A 22,338-nucleotide genomic window follows, 5' to 3' on the forward strand; every position below is an offset into this window, starting at 1 on the left:
GCAGAACAGAAATATTAATTATTATATCAACACTGTGCATAACATATAGCACAACACAGCTCAGTGTACAGCACTAACAATAGTAATAGTTGTATATAAATGTAGGAAGTGAAGTGAATCAAAACCTGAAAATCTCTTCATTATAGGAATATAGGATCGTTTCTCCTAAATTTGTGCAATATGCAACTATCTTTAGTAGCCTACTGTATACTGAACTGTGTTACGCTGCATGTTATGCAAAGTGATAGTTTGCATATACATGGTATTGGTATGTAGTATCAATACACAACTGTGTTTCTCTAACACTTTTGAAACCAGGACTAGTTGTAACAAGGTCAATATTTAAGTAATTTTACGTTTTTAAACAAAAGAATGTTGTCATGTTGTTTGCAAGTGTTTTGTACGTTGTAAAGGATCCGCACGTTTCAAATGATCTAAACTATTTTTTTACAATAGTGCATGCACTATACAGTTATATTTGATGCTATGCTGTTGATTAGATATCTTCAAATGTGAATAAAAATAACTTGATTAATAGATGCTAACGAATGATTGGATAAGCTTGAAACCTCAAATGACGTGAGGATATAACGAGGCTGACCTGAGATCAGCAGGTTGAGTGTGAAGTGTCACTTCCTGTAAGCACAGTGAGAGGCAGTGCTGAGTTAAAGGCACGCAAACATAAACAGACACATTACAGCAAAGTAACGATAGGCAAAAGAGATAGGGAGAGAGACGGAGATCTGAGCTTCAACTGCCTCGTGCCTGATTTTGTACATCGATCATGAATTTGTTGAGAGGATTGGAATAAATCTATCGTGAGGGTTCGTGAAGGGTTAACGCAAACCCTTATTTCGTGGCGGATTTTTTTGACCTCGTTTATCAGCTCGATTCGTTTTCAGTCATTACAGGCGCTATTTGATATATTATATTATTTGTTGTGCGATTGAGGAGAACGGCTTTAAAGATGGGCTGTTTGGGAAACAGCAAGACGGAAGACCAGCGCATCGATGAGAAGGCGCAACGAGAGGCAAATAAAATGATCGAGAAACAGTTACAGAAAGAGAGACAGGCGTATAAAGCCACGCACCGCCTGCTTTTATTAGGTAAGATGGGAACAATTTAAAACTGATACATTTAATGCTGATGCAGCATCATCCTTTCAGCGGTTGAATGTATCCCACCCAGCGAAAAGACGTCGAAAAGACGTCAATGCCAGACGTCCAAACAACGTCCAAATGTGGTCGAAAAGTGAAACGACCTCTTTTTCGCGTCGTTGATAATACGTCTTTTTCCGGTCTTTGAGAAGACGTCTTTTTCGGGTTGTTGAAAGACGTCTATAAAAAGTGTCGTCTTTTTCCAGACTTGAATTTAACTTCATTGTAAGCATAAATTATTTTTTATGTATTCAATTTTATATTATATTATATATCTCAAAATAAGACAACTGACAAAATGTACATCAAAACATTTATTGTCAGTTACATAACACAAATCATCGAAACATATGAGTAACAAAATAATATAGATATATATATATATAAATAATAAGAACACTTTAGTTTGCATGGGGCCCGCTACCGCCAGATCGTCCAGGGGCATGTGTGGTCTATGGCTTTGCCTATGTTGTGGTCGGTGGCCTTGCTGTCTCACATTTTGACTGCATCTGCAATGACAAAGAAAAACACATTTGTTCTCAGTTTGTTACTCAAACGGAATAATTAATTTGTTTTACAACAAATTGTTCTGATGGTTCAGTTCGCATATAGCCTAAATGAAATGCCTCGATTCGCAGTAAAGGAATATTTACGGCGCCTTCGTACAATCACATTGGACCCGGAAAAGGTATTTCTTAAATCACCACTGAGGCTTGAGATGCCTTGCCTCAGTTGAAAAGAAGACGAGAGTATGGGGCTGCAATAATGGGTGTAGTGAAGCCTGCTTAGATGCTATGATTTCCAGCAGCGAATAAAGGCATTTAAAAGCAAGGACAGCGGCCTTTAACATTGTACGGTTCAGATGTAAACAGCACATAATAGACTGGAAACCATGTGTGAGCAGTTAATGCAGCACATTTAACGGAAAAGACGGTCCGTCAACTGTTGTGTGAAAGCGTGAAAGAAACCGCCCCCTACTGTTCTTACCATGATTATTATTAATTTCTTCATAATATGTAATTTTCTTTTGTTGTGAGCTGATGCTTTAGGTTGAGTTTAAATAAAACGGTTGAGTAAAAAGCTTTTACCTCAGAAAAAACGGCTGTAGTGTGGTCCACTCAGAAGTGAGTTGGGTGCATTGCGCGTAACGGTCACAGGCCACAGTTTATATTCCAGGTTATATTCCATCAAGAAGTACTCATTTAATATATATTTTTTATATATGACATTTTTAATGTGTATTTATGGAAACATACCTTGCGTTTTACTACGCAATAAGTAGTTATTTCCAAAAGCCTAGGCTACCTATAATGGTGTGTGTGGCTCTTTGCTAAAAAGTCACTTCCAAAATATACTTAAAGTGCTCTTTTTCCACACACTAAATTTATAGTTGTATTCTAAAAAATCTGCTTGAGTACTACTGTTTTGAAGCCTCCTCAGATACAGACTCTTATGTTGAAATCGTTGCTATGGTAACAGTTCCGCTCTATCTAGTAGTCAGTGTTGATGTAGCGGAGATTTCCTGCTCCGAGAGAAGTTTATAATTCACACTTCCTGTTTATTGATTTATGTGCTTTTAACATACATTTTAAATAGGCCTAAATAAATAGTATTTATTTACCACCTGTAATTAAGTGGTAACTAAATACGTTTTTATCCCATTTGTTATTCGTGGTGTCTTAATGCAGGGCCGTCCCAGCCTGTGTTGGTGCTTTAGGCAAGATTTTAGATTGGCTGAGTACACTTGTGTTTTTAACATTATCTCAAGTAGTAATACATTTAATAAAAATTGTATAATTACTAAAAAAATATAAAATTAGTGTACAAAAGGAGAGAATGATAAGTAGATGATGTAAGTTTACTTTTTATCATCTGGCTAGGCTAGATATGATTTTAATTAATACATTTTAAATTATGTATTTTTTTAACATTCAGTAAATAATGTTTAGTTTTTGTCACATAGGCCTACATTTTTTTGAAAAATATTGTGGTATCGTAAATCGTGCCCGGTTGTATAATTGTCTTTTGTTAATTTTCATAGATATGACCTTGAATAAAAATTGATTTCCTTAAGTAAACGAAAACATTTATAATTTTTAAATATGAGATTAAAAATCTTACATGTTTCCCTTTTTTTCAGTGAGATGTGCAGGGAAGAACCTTGCTCATCCAATGATCTTTATCTTCAATGCCATCAAAATTTCCTTGTCGCAGAATGAAGGCATTGGTTTTGAAATTTGAAATGAACTTTGTTTAATATCTCAAGTTTTCATTTTCTCAAATCCACTGCAATCATGGCCATGTCACAAACCTTATTCAAAATTTCTTCCTTTGTGGACAGCACAGGTTTGGGACAATTTGAGGGTTAGTACATAATGACAGAATCTTAATTTTGGATTAACCATTCTGGATTTGCCTCCAAGAAGCTAATTTTGTAGTTTTACCATCTTATTGTAAAGTTCCATTAGTGTCCGGCAACTGAAAATTTGAAACTGAAAAAGAGTTTGCTTTTGGATGAGAACAGATAATTTATGTGCTTTGGTCAACGACTTTGTCAATATTGATTGACAATGATGATCAGGCATAACAGTATTAATTGTTTTTCTCGCTGTAAAAGCTGTAATTTTGTATAATGAAAACCGGAAAAAAACTAATGCACTCTTTAAATTGCGGAGAACGGTTGCCTGATAAAAAAGGGAAAGTCTCATGAATGCAACATTATGAGCAACTGTTAACAACAAATCGACCTACCTTTGTCTGAAAGGTCTGAAAGGTTTGTGCATCATGAAGAAGCAGGGAAAACACTTTATAAAAATGAATTTGCAGTCACAACGATATTTTTATGGATATTTTAAATTTAATATTACGGCTTCCATTATAAGCAAATCGGCTCATTATATAAATATTTGTATGCTTTAGCCACATTGTTGAACTAGTTATATTATATCTTAAGAAATAGTCGCAACACATGTTTTTATCAAGAAACTCCTGCAATGTGATTTTCTTTTCATCTCAATATTAGTAATATATGTGGTCCGAAACAGACCTCCGATCTAGGATTTTTACCAAATCGGACGGATTTAACAACGGCAAATTTTCAACTACTAAAGTTGGACCAAATTTCAACCAAATTTCGACGGACCAAAACAAGACCAAATTTCAACATCGATTTTTGGGCTAAAAGACGGCCAGGACAGGCCGACTTGATTAAGCCCAAAAAAAGATGTCCAAATGACGTCTAGTGCTGGGTGGGATTGTCGTGGATGCATTATTTCTCATTGCGTGGATGTGCTCATGTTTGACAAATGCATCATCATGTCTTCTCTCTCTGTGTGTTCGTGTGTGATTTTAAAGGCGCTAGAGAGTCCGGGAAAAGCACTATAGTGAAACAGATGCGCATCCTGCACGTCAATGGCTTTAACGCAGAATGAGTGTCTGTTTATTCATCGTTGTTTAAGACTGGGCCAGTATAAGTAAAATAGACATGCTTTGTTTGACAGAAACATGGCTTAAGCCAGATGATTATATTACTCTAAATGAATCCGTTCCCCAAGATTATTACTATAAACACGAGCCTCGTCTAAAAGGTAGAGGGGGAGGTGTCGCTTGCACTTTACAATAATTCTTTTATCACCTCTCAGAAGTCTAATTTTAAATACAATTCTTTTGAAGTCATGGTACTTCACGTATCGACACCTAATACTAAGGACAAAACATTTTTAAAATGTATTCTAGCTATTGTATATAGGCCTCCAGGGCACCACACAGATTTTATTAAAGATTTTGGTGGGTTCTTATCAGGACTAGTACTGGCCGCAGATAGAGTTCTTGTCGTCTGTGACTTTAATATCCATGTAGACAATGATACAGATGCCTTGGGACTGGCTTTCAAAGACACTCTTAACTCCATGGGCGTTAGTCAACATGTGTCAGGACCCACTCACCTTCGTAATCATACTTTAGATTTAATACTTTCTTATGGTATAAATGTGGACGATGTTAAAATCGTTCAGCAGAGTGAAGACATTTCGGATCATTATCTGATATTATGTTTGCTTCAATGGCCTACGGCTGCAAATCAAACTCCTTGTTACAAATATGGTAGAACGATTACTTCAACTACCAAAGATCCCAACAAACATTGGTCCGACGGCAACGTCGTGTCCCTGGCCGAAAATAGTCGCGGTAGGACGACATTAACCGGTAAAAATATGTGACATATAACATTTGCTAAAAATGCATTCAGATACATGTGTACATGTCATCAGATCTCTAGGGTTGCATATATGATTGTTACTTTGACTTTAGCTACGTTTAATTATATAAATATTGAAGCGGTTGAAAGGGCGTCCTCTTGTGACGTCCTCTACACGTGCATTTTTAGTCCATCGTGACCCTCTTATGAAATAAGCAAAATAAATTGTGCTTACATTGAATAATACTGCAATAATTCATTTGAGTCCCCATTAATTTAAAAAATGTTGTGAATAGACGTCCACTGACGTTACACGTCAAACAACACCCATTGTAAAATGCAGGAAATCTTTTTTTTAAATACACGATCATTTGTATTCATCTAAGTTAGTTAAATGACACATTTTACAGATATAATGTTATAATATCTGCTTTCACAATTTAAAGTGGATGATTGCCAAAACTGTGCTGTCAAAATCGGTGATTCATTCTCCAGTCCAGTTGGTGGCGGTAATGCGCCTTCAGTTGATTTACCATCAGCAATAAACTCTAAAGAAGAAGAAGACTCTGTAATGGCGGTCTGGTTTATTTCGAAAAGTGACGGAGTTATACAAATACTACTGTTGTGTAAGTACATTTTGTTTAGTTTTATTAATGTGGTTGAGTCTTACCTGTTGGACACGAAGGAACTGAAAGAAATGATGCGCACATTGTCAGCTGCCATGTAGTTTGTGTTTGGCTAAAATTAGCTAGCAGGCTAAAAGGTAGTTTAAAGTTACGCTTTTTTGTAAAGGCTGGCGGGTAAAGAGTTAACTTTGGCTGAGTTTTGTGTCAGTTACAATTAACATTAAGTTGAGTAATTTCATGCAACTACAATGTGTAAATAAATCAGGGGTTCCAAACCCTCTTCCTTTGGGACATCCGGCCTAATTGTTTGTATTAAACAAAAAATGTGAAAGCAAGTGTCACATTCTGTTTAGAAGTAGTCATGGGTCCAGGTGTGTGTACATATTAATGAACAGATTTTTCTTTCAGGATTCCAATAATATTTTCCATGCTTTTCGGTATTAAAGATGAACTTCAGTGAATAGCTGGCATTCTGGAACATGGCAAGTCTACATCATCTAATAAGAGATTGGATTGTGACAAAGAATGTGTGTGTTTGTGCGGATGTTAGTTTGTGTTTGTTTGTTTTTCTCTATCTCTTTCTCTGTGTATAAACAAATATTTGGGTAGTTAACAAAAGAACTATAGTGATGGCAAAAAATCTGAAAACAAACTGTCATTTTTCTGAGGTGAAGTAATCCTGAGTCATTTATTTCACAGAATCACGTTAAATGCATTTATTGTGAAATTCATTATGAAGGGTGGTGGTCAACTTGAAAAGAGGACATTCAAAGCTATACTATGTAATTCAAGGTAATTTTGCCCTTATGACATTGAAAAATCTCTTGTTCCTTGTCTATTTTTTCATTTATGTAATTTCTATTTTCTCTATTTAGTGGACTTCTCTGTAAGAACATCAGGTTTTACCAGAAATACCACTTTTACAAAGTTTACAGGGTCTTTCTCAAGGGCACCGCTAATCTAACATATATTCTTTGTCACAATCTAGACTCTTCATAGAAGATGAAGACTTGCCATGATCAAGAATACCAGCTATTTGCTGAAGTTCATCTTTCAAAACAAACAGCATGGACTACACCACTCATCAGGTGCTTTTGCTAACCTTAAATAAGTTTATTCTAGTGTTATTTGTAACTTTTATTTACATTCGGTTATCTTAGAGAAGAATAAAGTGTGATACATGTTAATTACAATCTTATATGTATTTTAAATTTAGTTGTGGGATAATCTGACTTTTTCTAAATAAATTCACGTAATTTACCTCAAATTTTGCCTTTGATTTTTTTTCAACTTTTTTAATATTCATCTTCTTTTCTCTCACTCAGATGCTGTGAACAGGTATAGCCCAAATGCAACAGATTAAGACTTTTATGCAGCAATGGCGGAACACATGAAGCACACTGGGGTTGATGGATACTTGTTTTATTGCTGTTTTAACAGTAATACAAGACTGTTAGGAAATAATTTGGTAGTGCCATAGCTCTGACTCTCATCCATCAATGGTGGAACACATGAATCACACTCCCGGAAGAGCTGGTGGCCGGGGACCAAGAAAATTAGTAAACATTTTGAAAAAAATGGACTAAAGTAGTTTCATATGTGTTTCTGTAATACTGTACTTTTGTCATTTTCATGTTTGATTAATGGCTGCTAAACATAAACTCCTTTGCTATCCAGATTCTACTATTTTTATTTTTCTGTTTGAATAGTGGCTGTCAAACAAATGGAAGACAATGAAAAAATGTGATGTTCACTATAAAATGTGTGGTGCTAAATTAAAACACTTATTTTTGCCTAAGTCCACATATAAAGTGTTATTGTTTGTGATGTGCACGTGATTGAAACGTTTTATAGACGTTCAGGTCAGACCGGACCGATTTTGGACCTTTTTAAAACCTGTGTCAATTTAAGACACGTAGACCTTGAGACATAATTGCTTGCCTTGCACGATGTTACACAACTCGAATATGATTATATTAAACGCATTCTTATGTATACGCTTACATTAAGCAGCTACACATCTAGTAATACACGTCCGGAAGAGGACACATTTGGACGTCCAGGGACAGGCAGAAAAGACGTGGAAATCACGTTCAGATGACGTCAAAGACGTCGGTTCAACTTTCATTTTGGAACTATTTTTCAACCGTGACGGGACGTGTCGGAATGACATCTTTTCAACGGTCATTAAACGTCCAAATGTTTGTTGGGATGCGTTTCTCGATAATCTGCCTGAATTGTATAAAATATCTAGCATGAGTAAAAACGTTGACGATTTTGACACTACTATTGAAAATTTTAACACTACTTTCTCGGAAATATTAGACACAGTTGCTCCTCTGCGTTTAAAGAAATCTAAAAATAGCAGCCCAACACCGTGGTATAATGAACACACTCGGACTCTAAAAAAAGCGTCCCGGAAAATGGAGCGCAACTTTAAGAAAACTAATTTAGAGGTATTTCGTATAGCATGGAAGGATAGTACTCGAAATTACAGGAATGCAATAAAACATCTAGATCCGCCTACTTTTCAACACTAATAGAGGAAAACCATCACAACCCTAGGTTTTTATTTAACACCGTGGCTAAATTAACAAAAAATAAGTCGTCATCGACGTCAGATTCTGATTATCAGCATAACAGTGATGAATTTATGAACTACTTCACGAGTAAAATCCAAGATATAAGAGAAAAAATTATAACAATGCAACCTGTAGTGAAATCCGCTGAACAAACTAACTACAGCACCCCTAAGGAGAAATTGCAATTATTTTCTACAGTAGATCACGATGAACTGTCTAAAATCATAAGATCATCTAAATCAACAACATGCATGCTAGACCCTATACCTACAAAACTACTGAAAGAAATGCTCCAAGAAATCATAGATCCTCTTCTCAGTATTATGAACTCATCTCTGACATTAGGACATGTGCCTCAAGCATTTAAGGTGGCTGTTATAAGGCCTCTTTTAAAAAAAAAAAAACTCGACCCTAAAGAACTAGGGAATTACAGGCCTATATCGAATTTACCTTTTATATCTAAAGTTCTGGAAAAAGTAGTTTCAACTCAATTATGCTCCTTCCTCCAAAGGAATGACATTAATGATGAATTCCAGTCTGGATTTCGAGCATGTCACAGTACAGAGACTGCTTTGATCAGAGTTAAAAATGATCTGCTTTTAGCGTCTGACCGTGGCTGTATTTCGTTATTGGTGCTGCTAGACCTCAGTGCTGCATTTGACACTATTGACCATAGCATACTTCTACATAGACTCGAAAATTACGTCGGCATTAACGGAATAGCATTGAAATGGTTTAAGTCTTATTTATCCAACCGTTTTCAATTTGTAGCAATAAACAATGAGGTGTCCCGCAAATCACAAGTCCAGTACGGTGTACCACAGGGCTCAGTTTTGGGGCCTCTGCTCTTCGCTTTATACATGCTACCTCTAGGAGATATAATAAAGCGACACAGAATTAGCTTTCACTGTTATGCTGATGATACTCAACTTTATATTTCCGCGAAGCCTAATGAAACTCAGCAGTTTCATCGAATAAAGGATTGCATAGCTGACTTAAAAATGTGGATGAGTAACAATTTTTTACTACTAAACTCGGACAAAACAGAAGTGCTACTTACTGGACCGAAAACTGCAATGCGTAACAACCAAGAATACTGCTTAACGATTGACGGATGCTCCATAAAATCCTCGTCATCAGCTAAGAATCTTGGTGTTGTATTCGATAGTACTCTGTCATTTGAAAGCCATGTCGCCAACACCTGTAAAATTGCATTTTTCCATTTTAAAAATATATCTAAATTACGTCATATGCTGTCACTGTCAGATGCAGAGAAGTTAATTCATGCATTCATGACATCAAGACTAGATTACTGTAATGCACTTCTAGGTGGTTGCCCTGCGGGCCTATTACAAAAACTGCAACTGGTTCAAAACGCGGCAGCTCGAGTTCTTACACGTACAAAAAAGTATGAGCATGCTTATTACCTATAAAGCCCTACATGGCCTAGCGCCGCAGTATTTGAATGAACTTCTATTGTATTACAGACCTCCACGTACATTACGCTCTCAGGCGTCCTGTCAGTTGGTAATACCTAGAATTTCAAAATCGAGTGCAGGTGGTAGATCCTTTTCTTATCTGGCGCCTAAACTTTGGAATATTCTTCCCTGCACGGTCCGGGAGGCAGACACACTCTGTCAGTTTAAATCTAGACTAAAGACTCATCTTTTTAATCTTGCATACACTATACCTCCATAATATTAATCCTCAAAGGATTTAGGCTGCATTATTTAGATCAACCGGAACCAGGAACACATCCAACAACAAATGATGTACTTGTTGCATCAAAGAGTGCAGAACAGTACTCTACTCTCAGCCAGTCTTGTCTCTTTGTTCCAAGGTTACCGCAGGATGCAGTTCATGCCCAGACCTGATGGCAGAGCTGAGAATGGGAAGCGGTGACCTGAAAAGAGCTAAGAGGATAGAGCTGGATAAAGGATGCGACAACTTTGTTTTTCCTACAACATTTAAAATGCTATTTGATTGTTAATGATAATCTTAAATCCTTAACTTTTATATTTTATTAAGCCTTGTTGTGCAAGCACTGTTGAGCTTGTGCAGAGGCAGCAGCTTTTGCCAGAGGGGAACTGGAATCCCCTGGTTGGGCCCGGGTTCCCCTGAGGTTTTTTTTCTCAATGGGAGTTTTGGGTTCCTCACCACCGTTTGCATATTGTTTTGCACTATCTGCCTGGCCGGGGGGGCTGCTTTAGAATTCATACTTGTATTGTAAAAATTGTAAAAAGCGCTATATAAATAAAGTTGAGTTGAGTTGAAGCCGGAAGATATGATTGAGAGAGCAACAGGGTACGGAGAGACCAACTTGTGGTTAGAATGGTTAATAAATACGGCCAAAGAACAGAAATTAGATGATTGTTTTGCCTGTGCAGGTGCTAGACCAAGACCCACATTGAACCGGCCCCACTGTATCCTAATGATACATGGGGGTATGACTGTATGTTGTCACTGACCAGAACCCTGGGCTCCAACAATTGTACTACTCTGGCATCTATATTTCCCCCAATATCTAATGAATCAAAAACAGGCCCATTTACGCCCAGAAAAGATAATTACACCTGTTTTAACTTTACGTCACAATCACCAACTATTAATTATGGACAGATTAATGAGGAATGGTGTAACGTCATCATACCTGACAATGGAACATTGATAGGGCCATGGGCAAGAGCAGGACTATATTACTATTGTGGTGATAGACGGCTGTTCACTAGAGTGTCAAAAAATACAAAGGGCCTATGTGCAATGGTTAGATTAGGAGCGCCATTGACTTTGATTGGTGAAAAAGTAAAAGTAGGGCCACAAACAACAGGTATGGGCTCACTGACCCGCCGCAGACGGCGACATGTCATTAGCAAAAGGTCAGCAACTTCCATTGATTTGTCATTAAATAGCCCAACCTATATTGATGCTATTGGAGTACCTAGAGGTGTCCCAGATGAGTTTAAATTGGCTGATCAGATAGCAGCAGGCTTTGAGAACATTCCTATTTTAGCAGGGTTATTCCCAGTAACCCCAAACAAAAATGTTGATAGAATAAATTACGTCCATTACAATGTGATGAGATTGACTAACATGACTAGGGCCGCAGTTAAAGGCCTGTCAGAACAATTAGCCCCAACATCTCTTATGGCAGTGCAGAACAGAATGGCATTAGATATGCTGTTAGCAGAGAGGGGTGGAGTATGTCACATGTTTGGTGATTTGTGTTGCACTTTCATTCCCAACAACACTGCCCCCCATGGCACTGTAACAAAAGCTTTAGAAGGATTGAGAACACTTTCCTTAGAAATGAAAGAACATTCAGGTGTAAATAACCCCATAGGTGACTGGCTGGATAAAGCATTAGGCAAATGGAAAGCGCTGGTCAAGTCAATAATAGTCTCAATTGCAGTGTTCTTGGCAATCTTAGTAACTTGTGGTTGTTGCTGTATCCCATGTATCAGATCATTGTGTAACCGACTGATAATTGCAGCAATAGAAAAGAAAGATCTCACCCCACCCCCTTACAGTATGCCCCTGTTGGCTAGCCAATTGTTGGATGGTGATGACGAGGAAGATGAGGACGATGATGAAGATTAAAAGGTGACCTCTTTCAGAGGTCAAGAGAGGGATTGAAGGATTTAATCATTTAATTAGTTATTCCATCCATCCATCCATCTTCTTCCGCTTATCCGGGGCCGGGTCGCGGGGGCAGCAGTCTAAGCAGGGATGCCCAGACTTCCCTCTCCCTAGACACTTCCTCCAGCTCTTCCGGGGGGACACCGAGGCGTTCCCAGGCCAGCCGGGAGACATAGTGCCTCCAGCGTGTCCTAGGTCTTCCCCGGGGTCTTCTCCCGGTGGGACATGCCCGGAACACCTTCCCGGGAAGGCGTCCAGGGGGCATCCGGAAAAGATGCCCGAGCCACCTCAGCTGGCCCCTCTCGATGTGGAGGAGCAGCGGATCTACTCTGAGCTCCTCCCGAGTGACCGAGCTTCTCACCCTATCTCTAAGGGATCGCCCGGCCACCCTGCGGAGAAAGCTCATTTCGGCCGCTTGTATCCGCAATCTTGTCCTTTCGGTCATGACCCACAGCTCATGACCATAGGTGAGAGTAGGAACGTAGATTGACCGGTAAATCGAGAGCTTCGCCTTGCGGCTCAGCTCCTTCTTCACCACGACAGACCGGTACAGCGTCTGCATTACTGCAGAAGCTGCCCCGATCCGTCTGTCAATCTCCCGTTCCATCCTTCCCTCACTCGTGAACAAGACCCCCAGATACTTGAACTCCTCCACTTGAGGCAGGAACTCTGCACCTACCTGAAGTGAGCAAGCCACCCTTTTCCGACTGAGAACCATGGCCTCAGATTTGGAGGTGCTGATTCTCATCCCAGCCGCATCACACTCGGCTGCAAACCGTCCCAGTGCATGCTGAAGGTCCTGGTCTGATGGGGCCAGCACGATGACATCATCCGCAAAGAGCAGAGATGAAATCGTGTGGTCCCCAAACCCGACACCCTCCGGCCCCTGGCTGCGCCTAGAAATTCTGTCCATAAAAATTATGAACAGAACCGGCGACAAAGGGCAGCCCTGCCGGAGTCCAACATGCACCGGGAACAAGCCTGACTTACTGCCGGCAATGCGAACCAAGCTCCTACTCCGGTCGTACAGGGACCGGATGGCCCTTAGCAAAGGGTCCCGAATCCCATACTCCCGGAGCACCCTCCACAAGATGCCGCGAGGGACACAGTCGAATGCCTTCTCCAAATCCACAAAACACATGTGGATTGGTTGGGCAAACCCCATGAACCCTCCAGCACCCTGGAGAGGGTATAGAGCTGGTCCAGTGTTCCACGACCGGGACGGAAACCACACTGTTCCTCCTGAATCTGAGGTTCTACTATCGGCCGGCTTCTCCTCTCCAGTACCCTGGCATAGACTTTCCCGGGGAGGCTGAGAAGTGTGATCCCCCGATAGTTGGAGCACACCCTCCGGTCCCCCTTCTTAAAAAGAGGGACCACCACCCCGGTCTGCCAGTCCAAGGGCACTGTCCCCGACCGCCACGCGATGCTGCAGAGGCGTGTCAGCCAAGACAGCCCCACAACATCCAGAGACTTGAGGTACTCAGGGCGGTTCTCATCCACCCCCGGTGCCTTGCCACCGAGGAGTTTCTTGACTACCTCGGTGACTTCAGCCCGGGTGATGGGCGAGTCCGCCTCTGAGCCCTCTGCCTCTGCTTCCTCAAAGGAAGACGTGACGGCGGGATTGAGGAGATCCTCAAAGTATTCCTTCCACCGCCCGATGATATCCCCGGTCGAGGTCTACAGCTGCCCCCCTCCACTGTAAACAGTGTTGATAGGGCACTGCTTCCCCCTCCTGAGGCGCCGGACGGTTTGCCAGAATCTCTTCGAGGCTGACCGATAGTCTTTCTCCATGGCCTCACCGAACTCCTCCCAGGCCCGAGTTTTTGCCTCCCCAACCACTCGGGCTGCAGTCCGCTTGGCCTGTCGGTACCTGTCATTTGCCTCGGGAGTCCCACAAGCCAACCAGGCCCGATAAGGACTCCTTCTTCAGCTTGACGGCCTCCCTTACTTCCGGTGTCTACCACCGGGTTCGGGGGTTGCCGCCTCGGCAGGCACCGGAGACCTTACGGCCACAGCTCCGAGTGGCTGCGTTGACAATGGAGGTGGAGAACATGGTCCACTCGGACTCAATGTCTCCAGACTCCCTCGGGATCTGGTGGAAGCTCTGCCGGAGGTGGAAGTTGAAGATCTCTCTGACAGGCGATTCGGCCAAACGTTCCCAACAAACCCTCACAGTACGTTTGGGTCTGCCGAGTCTGTCCAGCTTCCTCCCCCGCCATCGGATCCAACTCACCACCAGGTGGTGATCAGTTGACAGCTCCGCCCCTCTCTTCACCCGAGTGTCCAAGACATACGGCCGTAGGTCAGATGAAACAACTACAAAGTCGATCATCGACCTCCGGCCTAGGTTGTCCTGGTGCCATGTGCACTGATGGACACCCTTATGCTTGAACATGGTGTTCGTTATGGCCAAACTGTAACTAGCACAGAAGTCCAATAACAGAACACCACTCGGGTTCAGATCAGGGGGGCCGTTCCTCCCAATCACGCCTCTCCAGGTGTCACTGTCGTTGCCCACGTGGGCGTTGAAGTCCCCCAGCAGAACGACGGAGTCCCCAGTCGGGGCGCTTTCCAGCACCCCTCCCAGAAGGCCGGGTACTCTACACTGCCATTTGGCCCATAGGCACAAGCGACAGTGAGAGACCTACCCCCGACCCGAAGGCGCAGGGAAACGACCCTCTCGTTCACCGGGGTAAACTCCAACATATGTCGGCTGAGCTGGGGGGCTATAAGCAAACCCACACCAGCCCGCCGCCTCTCACCCTGGGCAACTCCAGAGTAGTGAAGAGTCCATCCTCCCTCGAGAAGTGTGGTTCCAGAGCCCAAGCTGTGCGTAGAGGTGATCCCGACTATCTCTAGTCGGAATCTCTGAACCTCACGCACAATCTCCGGCTCCTTCCCCGCCAGAGAGGTGACGTTCCATGTCCCTAGAGCTAGATTCCGCGACCAGGGATCGGGTTGTCGAGGTCCCTGCCTTCGACTACCACCCGATCCACTTTGCACCGGCCCCTTACGGTCCCTCCTGTAGGTGGTGGGTCTACGGGAGGGTGGCCCCACGTCGCTCCTTCGGGCTGAGCCCGGCCGGACCCCATGGGGAAAGGCCCGACCACCAGGCGCTCGCATACGAGCCCCAACCCCGGGCCTGGCTCCAGGGTGGGGCCCCGGCTGAGCCATGCCGGGCGACGTCACGGTCCTCGATATTGTCGTCATCATAAGTTTATTTTGGAAATAACAATAAATGCTGTGAATATGTGCTGTGGGGGTTGTTGTTCCTGGGAAGGACAGAGGAGTGTTGTCCAGCAACCCAGCGCGCTGTATTTTTGTTAATCTGATTAATAAACCTCAGTTTGATTAGAAATCGCCTCTCTCCAATTTTTGGACATGCAGGACATTTTTTAAAGTCCGTCATCTACATCGTTTACTCCAATCTCCTCCAGTCTTGCCATGAGTGAGTCCATTACTTGATTACTGAGCGATGGCATAGCTTTCTGAACTAATTCTTTCACAAGCTCCATAGTGGCATATGCTTGAGTGGGATGAGTGACCTTGCACCTCTGTGGTAAAATGAAATTGGAGCATAATCATTAAGCTTGTCAAGACTTTCACAAATAAGCTTATCGGAACTATTTTTGTCGATTTCATAGATGCCAAGCTCAGGTACCCAGCTGGCAGTTTTCCCCCGTAGCAAAAGCACGACAGTTCTTTCACTTTTGATAACAATGCTTGCTATTTCCCCCAACTGCAGTTGTCTTTTGGTATATCTCTGTACGACAAGCATACCATTTGCATATGAAGTGCCTTTAACTTGCACTTTATCTGTAACAACTGAGTTAGATGAGTTAAGTCCAAAGTCTGCAACTGCTGCCCTAATGCCACCATCATAGAGCTCTGGATAAAAGCTAGTTGAGTCTGACACCTGAACCTGAGGGCCTGGTTTAAGCCTGAAACAGCTGATGTCTATCAGCGAGTGAAGTTTGTGAAGTTTTTACTTGACCTGATACATCTTTTGAAATAGGTATGCTTACTTTCAAAGCGCAAGGTCCAAGTATGTGTGGGGTAGGGGACTAAACTGTAGACTCAAGTCTGCATAGTGAAGAAGATAGTGGTGTTTTGGTCTCAGATTTGAATGAGGGAATAACTCTTGCCTCATTTCCACATTCTCTTCAGTCAGTACTTTCATGTAAGCAATCTGAGACTCTGAGAGTCTAGGTGCACATACAAATTCAACTAACTCCCTCAGAAGAAGTACCAGCTGCCAGACAGCATTGTCAGCATCTGTAATTCTGTCATGTACCAAAATAGGAAGAAACCGCAATAGCCACCTGTTTTGGGCTGCATGGCCGCCAAGCTTTTTTCCTTTGTTTGGAATAGCATTTTCCTTGTTGCTGCTTTCACCTGGAAATAATTTGAGTCTGTCATTTAATGACTCGTAACTGAACCACTTCTCTTCTTTAATTAAGCACTGCAAACACATTGCCAGGTCATAGTCCACAACACCCTCGAACAAGTCATGTGCTAAACAGGGCGGCAGTCCAGGCTGACAAACGTGGAAATGTGACAGTTTGTTGAAAACACTGTAGCCTTTAATGCCCTGATGCAAGGTCACTTCAGGGCGACTCTCCAAAAACTACACAGACTCATTATAATCAGCAGGATCTCTATGAGTAAAAACTGAGAGGGTTAGACAGAAACACATCTTTTGTGACTAGACAGTATCTACAGAAATACTGAGCAAAACTGAAATTTTCTGTAAACCCACCAATCATGTGGGAGCCCAGATTATTTCCCATTATGCATGCAACTGTATATCTTATCCTCAAAAGATATGCCCTTTTTCTCAAGTTCACACAAGTCTGACACAAGCTGACTAACAACTTTATCCACTCCAAAATATTTACTGTCTTTCTCTGTACAGAGCAGTACCAACTGGATTTGATCAACAGTTGATTTGATGTGAGGATAGAAATTTCCAAGAGTGAAGTACACAGATAAAACTTTGTGCTTTTGCTTGGCAGATCCAAGAGGATTAGCCACCTCGAAAGCGTCTTGAAAAAGCATCACCTACAATGGGGATGGTGGTCTAGTGGGTTAAACCACTGAACTGATAAATCAAAGGTTGCTGGTTCGATCCCAGCAGCCACCACCAGTGTGTCCTTGAGCAAGACACTTTACTCCATGTTGCTCCAGGGGGATTGTCCCTGTAATAAGTGCACTGTAAGTCACTTTGGATAAAAGTGTCTGCCAAATGACTAAATGTAAATGTAAATGTAAAAAATCTGGATCTGTGGCAAACATCGCATTAGATCTAATGGCATGCCCATCAGTGAAATCACGAAGCGTACTATCTTCAACATGTATAGGGTTAAAACTGTTGTAGCGTTTTTAGCTGCTTGTTAAATTACGGATGAGTTTACTCATCAAATAAGATTCTCCACCAGATCTATCAAGATCAAACATATATGAAATGAGTTGTTAAAACGTCAAATTCAGTCAAGGAATTAGTTTAGATCAAAGGCAAATATGTATAGTAATCGTCATTACACATACATATTTTACAATTCTTATTAGAAAGATAGTGATACAAATCCCATATGTATCCGTCCAGCAGATACATCAATGATTTTATACACTAACGTTATCTCATGACTATAAGTAACGTGACTTTACCAAACAGAATTAAGAGCAGAGGTAGCATAGATCGAAACACAGTTTAAGTGACCAAGTTTGTGAGCGTGAACGCAGAGAACCAATCACAAATGCCTTTATGGTTTTTATTAAACTCTACTCTACATGGTAAACATAATGAAGACAAACAAATACATGAAACACAAATGCGCTAGGATGCGCAGAGGATGGACGATGCAACAGGACAACGACCCAAAGCATAGAAGTAAATCAACAACAGAATGGCTTCAACAGAAGAAAATACGCCTTCTGGAGTGGCCCAGTCAGAGTCCTGACCTCAACCCGATTGAGATGCTGTGGCATGACCTCAAGAGAGCGATTCACACCATACATCCCAAGAATATTGCTGAACTGAAAAACTTTTGTAAAGAGGAATGGTCTAAAATTTCTCCTGACCGTTGTGCAGGTCTGATCTGCAACTATAGGAAACGTTTGGTTGAGGTTATTGCTGCCAAAGGAGGGTCAACCAGTTATTAAACCCAAAGGTTCACATACTTTTTCCACCCTGCACTATGAATGTTTACATGCTGTGTTCAATAAAAACATGAAAACGTATAATGTTAGTGCGGTATTAGTTTAAGCAGACTGTGTTTCTCTATTGTTGTGACTTAGATGAAGATCAGAACACATTTTATGACCAATTTATGAAGAAATCCAAGTAAGCCCAAAGGGTTCACATACTTTTTCTTTCAACTGTAGAAATTTCAAAATGAGCCCCTCTGTACAGTTCACATATTCCCCTCAAGATCCACATTTTCTCAAGCTCTACATTACATTGAAACATCAGCACGTATCAAGTGTACGCATAATGTAAGTTCTGACTGTAGAAATTTCAAAATGAGCCCCTCTGTCCAGTTCACATATTCCCCTCAAGCTCCACATTTTCTCAAGCTCTACATTACATTGAAACATCAGCATGTATCAAGCGTACGCATAATGTAAAGTCAATCTTGCTCTGATCTCATCGGGTGCAGCTACTCAGTGTCAAACAATTTGATCCATCACATACTGTATGTTGTGTCCCATTTAAGTTGCCTTCTTACAGCTCCTCTACACAGCAAAATATGGAAACACAAAATAACTCTATAGGAGTCCACTCCCAATAGAGTTATTTTAACACTTTTGAAAGTGTTGGCACATTGACACTATTAAATAGTTAAAAACATACTCCCCATAGAGTTAAACACTAACTACAGCTCGCTCTAACCAGTTTAAAATAATTGATGTAGGTCGTTACAAATAAGCTCACCCCAGTGTTATTTGTTAACTCCTTTGGGGTTTCATCAAGTGTAAATATGGTAACAAAGACAATAACACTTAACTTGAAGAAAATATTCTTAAATTGTGCTAATTTCAGCCAGAATGTAGAAACATGCAACATTTTTTCAGTAAAAAAATTACAAAATGGAGAGTTGAAGGCAGCAAGTTAAAAAATGCTTTCACAAAGCAGGAGTTAATATTAAACAAACTTGATCAATAGCACAATCACAAAACAAAGAGTATAATTATTACATTGCGAATCTTTATGAAGTAAATTCGCAGAGTTATTGTTTATGCTGCAATTAATTAACTTACACCTGGAGTCAACGGAACATTCATACGCTAACATTAACGATAAAAGACGAAACTGACTGCAATATAAAACAATCCCTCATAGCGACCGAATGTTATTGATCAAAAAACGTAATTAATAAACCATTAACGTTACCTTTTACCGAGAAAGAGAATATTCGGCCTGATGAGTAAAGTTAGCGTCTCAGCACGGTTGACTGCGAGCGAGGTGGGGGAGGGTTTCCTTATTTAACGCTCTAAGAGTTTACAACTGCCAGTCACGGAGCACTTTATGACCTTTTTTTATTTAAGTTTCACACTCTGCTAAGACACCAACTCTTCATTTGATTTAAATAATTACAGTGTAGGGAAAACCAATTTTTTAATGTTAAATTAACTCTAAACTCCTAAACATTCCATCAACGCCATCATTTTAACTCTGCTGAATTTGCTGTGTACTGCTGTTCTGTCGTGCCAAGCTTAAAAATCAACCCTCTTTCCCAACTCCTCATCATCTGACATTATCAACCAGGTACTTTCTAATTTTATCCTACTGTATATGCAGTTATTTTCCCTTCTGACATGTACAAATTATCTTTTATGTCATATACTTCTAATATCTACAATGTTCATATCACTATTGTGAAAGGCATGTCTGAAAATGCTTCTGCTTAGATAACTGTACTGGTTCTGGGATATAAAAATTGCTGCACTCCTGATGTGTTTAAGCAATGTTGCATTAACAGGTGGAGAATTTGGCCAGAAAAGTTTTATTCTGCTTTTTTCAGGATTGTACATTTTTCCGTTTAATAGCACCGAATAGGTTCCTTTGATAAACATTTAAGTGAAATAACTGAAAATTAACCTAATTGAAAATGCTCATCTTAGAACAAAATTTGAGATGGTACTCTAAGGCTTTTGCATCTGAACTCTTCAATTGTAACCATAGTAATATACTATAGTAATTCTGATGTGATTACAAGCATCCATACTAAATCCAAACTAAGGATTCAACAATATGTTAATTTTGCATTCATTAACATTGGAAACCGATTACCGATAATTTAATATCTTAGTGTCTTAATATACATTTTTGTGAGCCTGAAACAAAAGACAAAAAGTCAACAGGTAAACCAGGGGCCTGTACCATGAAGCTGGTTTAGGTGTTTAGCCAGCTATGTTTCAGATTAGTCTGTGCCAACCCTGGGTTTTAGGTACCATGAAAGTAGCTCGTCTTTAATCGGTGTTCATCTCCATGGTATCTTACACTGCACGGCTAACCTGCTCCGGGGCAGGTTATGTTCTGGATTCGAGATCTCAGACTGAAGTTTGACCAATCAGCTGTGAGCAAAGAAACATATAGGTTCCCAGCGGCTGTTCTCTGTTGCAATGGCTTCACCTTTTCTCCCAAATCCTGTGGACATCCCGCGCAAATTGTTAGACGAGCATTTCGTAGAGAAAGAGTTTTTAGGGATAGACAAAATCCCATTGACTTTTCTGATAGTTACTTGTACGAAAGATACAGATTTTCCGCGTAAGGAATGTCTTATCTTTGCGAACTTCTTGAGCCGCACATAACAAATGTGACTCGTCGAAGCCATGCCCTTACTGTACCGCAAATGGTATGTAGTGCGTTGCGTTTTTTTGCAAGTTGTACATACTTGTATGTGGTCGGTGATGCAGAGAATCTAGGGAAAAAGACGGTCTGTCGAACCATTTGCAAGGTGTTCCTCGCTCTGCAGGGGTACATAAATAGCTTCATTGTGTTCCCTGGACATTTATCCACCATGTCCATAAAAGAGGGCTTTTATAAAATTGCCGGTAAGATATCTTGATAGGGTGACATCACATGAACAAATTTAACCTTTCACGCTCATTTTTTTGAATGCTCATATTTCATACTCAGAAATCTATTATACAATAGTATGCGGTAGCTACCTGTTAGGAATGGTTTTAAATATATATTTTTCATTCCTATGATAGGATTCCCTAGAGTCATAGGAGCAATACACTGCACACATGTTGCAATCTCCACAGCGCTAGGAGAACATGAAGCAGATTATGTGAACAGAAAGTCCTTTCACAGCCTTAATGTTCAGGTGGGGATATGTGAAATTATTTTTATTTGCATTGAGATCAATCTTTAAATAAATAGTAACTAACAGATAGGACAATTATTTACTGTACATTTCATCTGCAGATGACTTGTGATCATGAATGCATGATCACAAGCTTGGATTCCAAATGGCCTGTCTCAGTGCATGACTCACGCATTTTCCGTGAGTCTATTTTGTGTCAGCGCTTTGAGGAAGGCAAGTAAAATTTGGAACAGTACACTTTAAAGTTTAAATTTTAATAGCAAAACTTACGCAATTTTCCCCTTTTCTATTCTATGACAGGGCTTTTTGATGGCCAGTTGGTAGGAGATAGAGGTTATGCATGCCAGAGGTTTTTGCTAACCCCCTATCCTGACCCTCAGACAGGGCCACAAAACCGCTTCAATGTGGCCCTCAGTAAAACCAGGGTCAAGATCGAGATGACCTTTGGCATCCTAAAGGCATGTTTCAACTGCCTTAGGTGTTTAAGAGTGTCACCAGAGCGGGCATCACCGATAGTGGCTGCATGTGCCATTCTGCACAATATAGCCACTATCAGAAAGGAGCGAGAACCACCACAAAACCAGCTTCTTCCTGATGAAATTGACCCCATCACACCTGATCACCCTGCTGGCGCAGCTGTCAGAGATGCAATCACAACAAAATATTTTACTTAATAAAAGCACACTGACACTGCAGATAGGTCGCAAACTGTTTTATTGGTCATGTGGAGGAAGAAAGAGAGCAAGAGAAAATGACATTAATAAACAATCAAAAAGTGTTAATCCTAAAGGGTTATTTGGTAAA

General features: G+C 40.8%; 1 protein-coding gene across 7 annotated transcripts; it reads left to right on the forward strand.

The window, feature by feature from the left end:
* Positions 1-639: 639 nt before the first annotated feature.
* LOC130413148 (putative nuclease HARBI1) lies at positions 640-21,861 on the forward strand. 7 transcript variants are annotated; one of them, XR_008905452.1, is made up of 3 exons: positions 640-1,106; positions 5,799-7,066; positions 7,304-7,776. XR_008905452.1 is itself a non-coding variant. In XM_056738148.1 (3 exons), exons 1-3 carry the CDS (start codon positions 968-970, stop codon positions 21,753-21,755), a joined length of 375 nt encoding a protein of 124 aa, XP_056594126.1. In that variant the 5' UTR covers positions 640-967; the 3' UTR covers positions 21,756-21,861. The 7 variants fall into 7 exon arrangements, 1 of the variants encoding a protein (XP_056594126.1); XR_008905454.1 differs by having other exon boundaries at positions 6,387-7,066; XR_008905455.1 differs by having other exon boundaries at positions 6,967-7,066.
* The last annotated feature ends 477 nt before the right edge of the window (positions 21,862-22,338 follow it).

Source organism: Triplophysa dalaica, chromosome 23 (assembly GCF_015846415.1).
Source record: "Triplophysa dalaica isolate WHDGS20190420 chromosome 23, ASM1584641v1, whole genome shotgun sequence".
NCBI lineage: Eukaryota > Metazoa > Chordata > Actinopteri > Cypriniformes > Nemacheilidae > Triplophysa > Triplophysa dalaica.

Coding starts and splice junctions, on each gene's coding strand:
- LOC130413148 (XM_056738148.1), top strand. CDS start 968: ATGGGCTGTTTGGGAAACAGCAAGACGGAAGACCAGCGCATCGATGAG. Junction 1,107..21,418: donor GCACCGCCTGCTTTTATTAG/GTAAGATGGGAA, acceptor TTCCTATGATAG/GATTCCCTAGAGTCATAGGA. Junction 21,535..21,635: donor TTCACAGCCTTAATGTTCAG/GTGGGGATATGT, acceptor TTTCATCTGCAG/ATGACTTGTGATCATGAATG.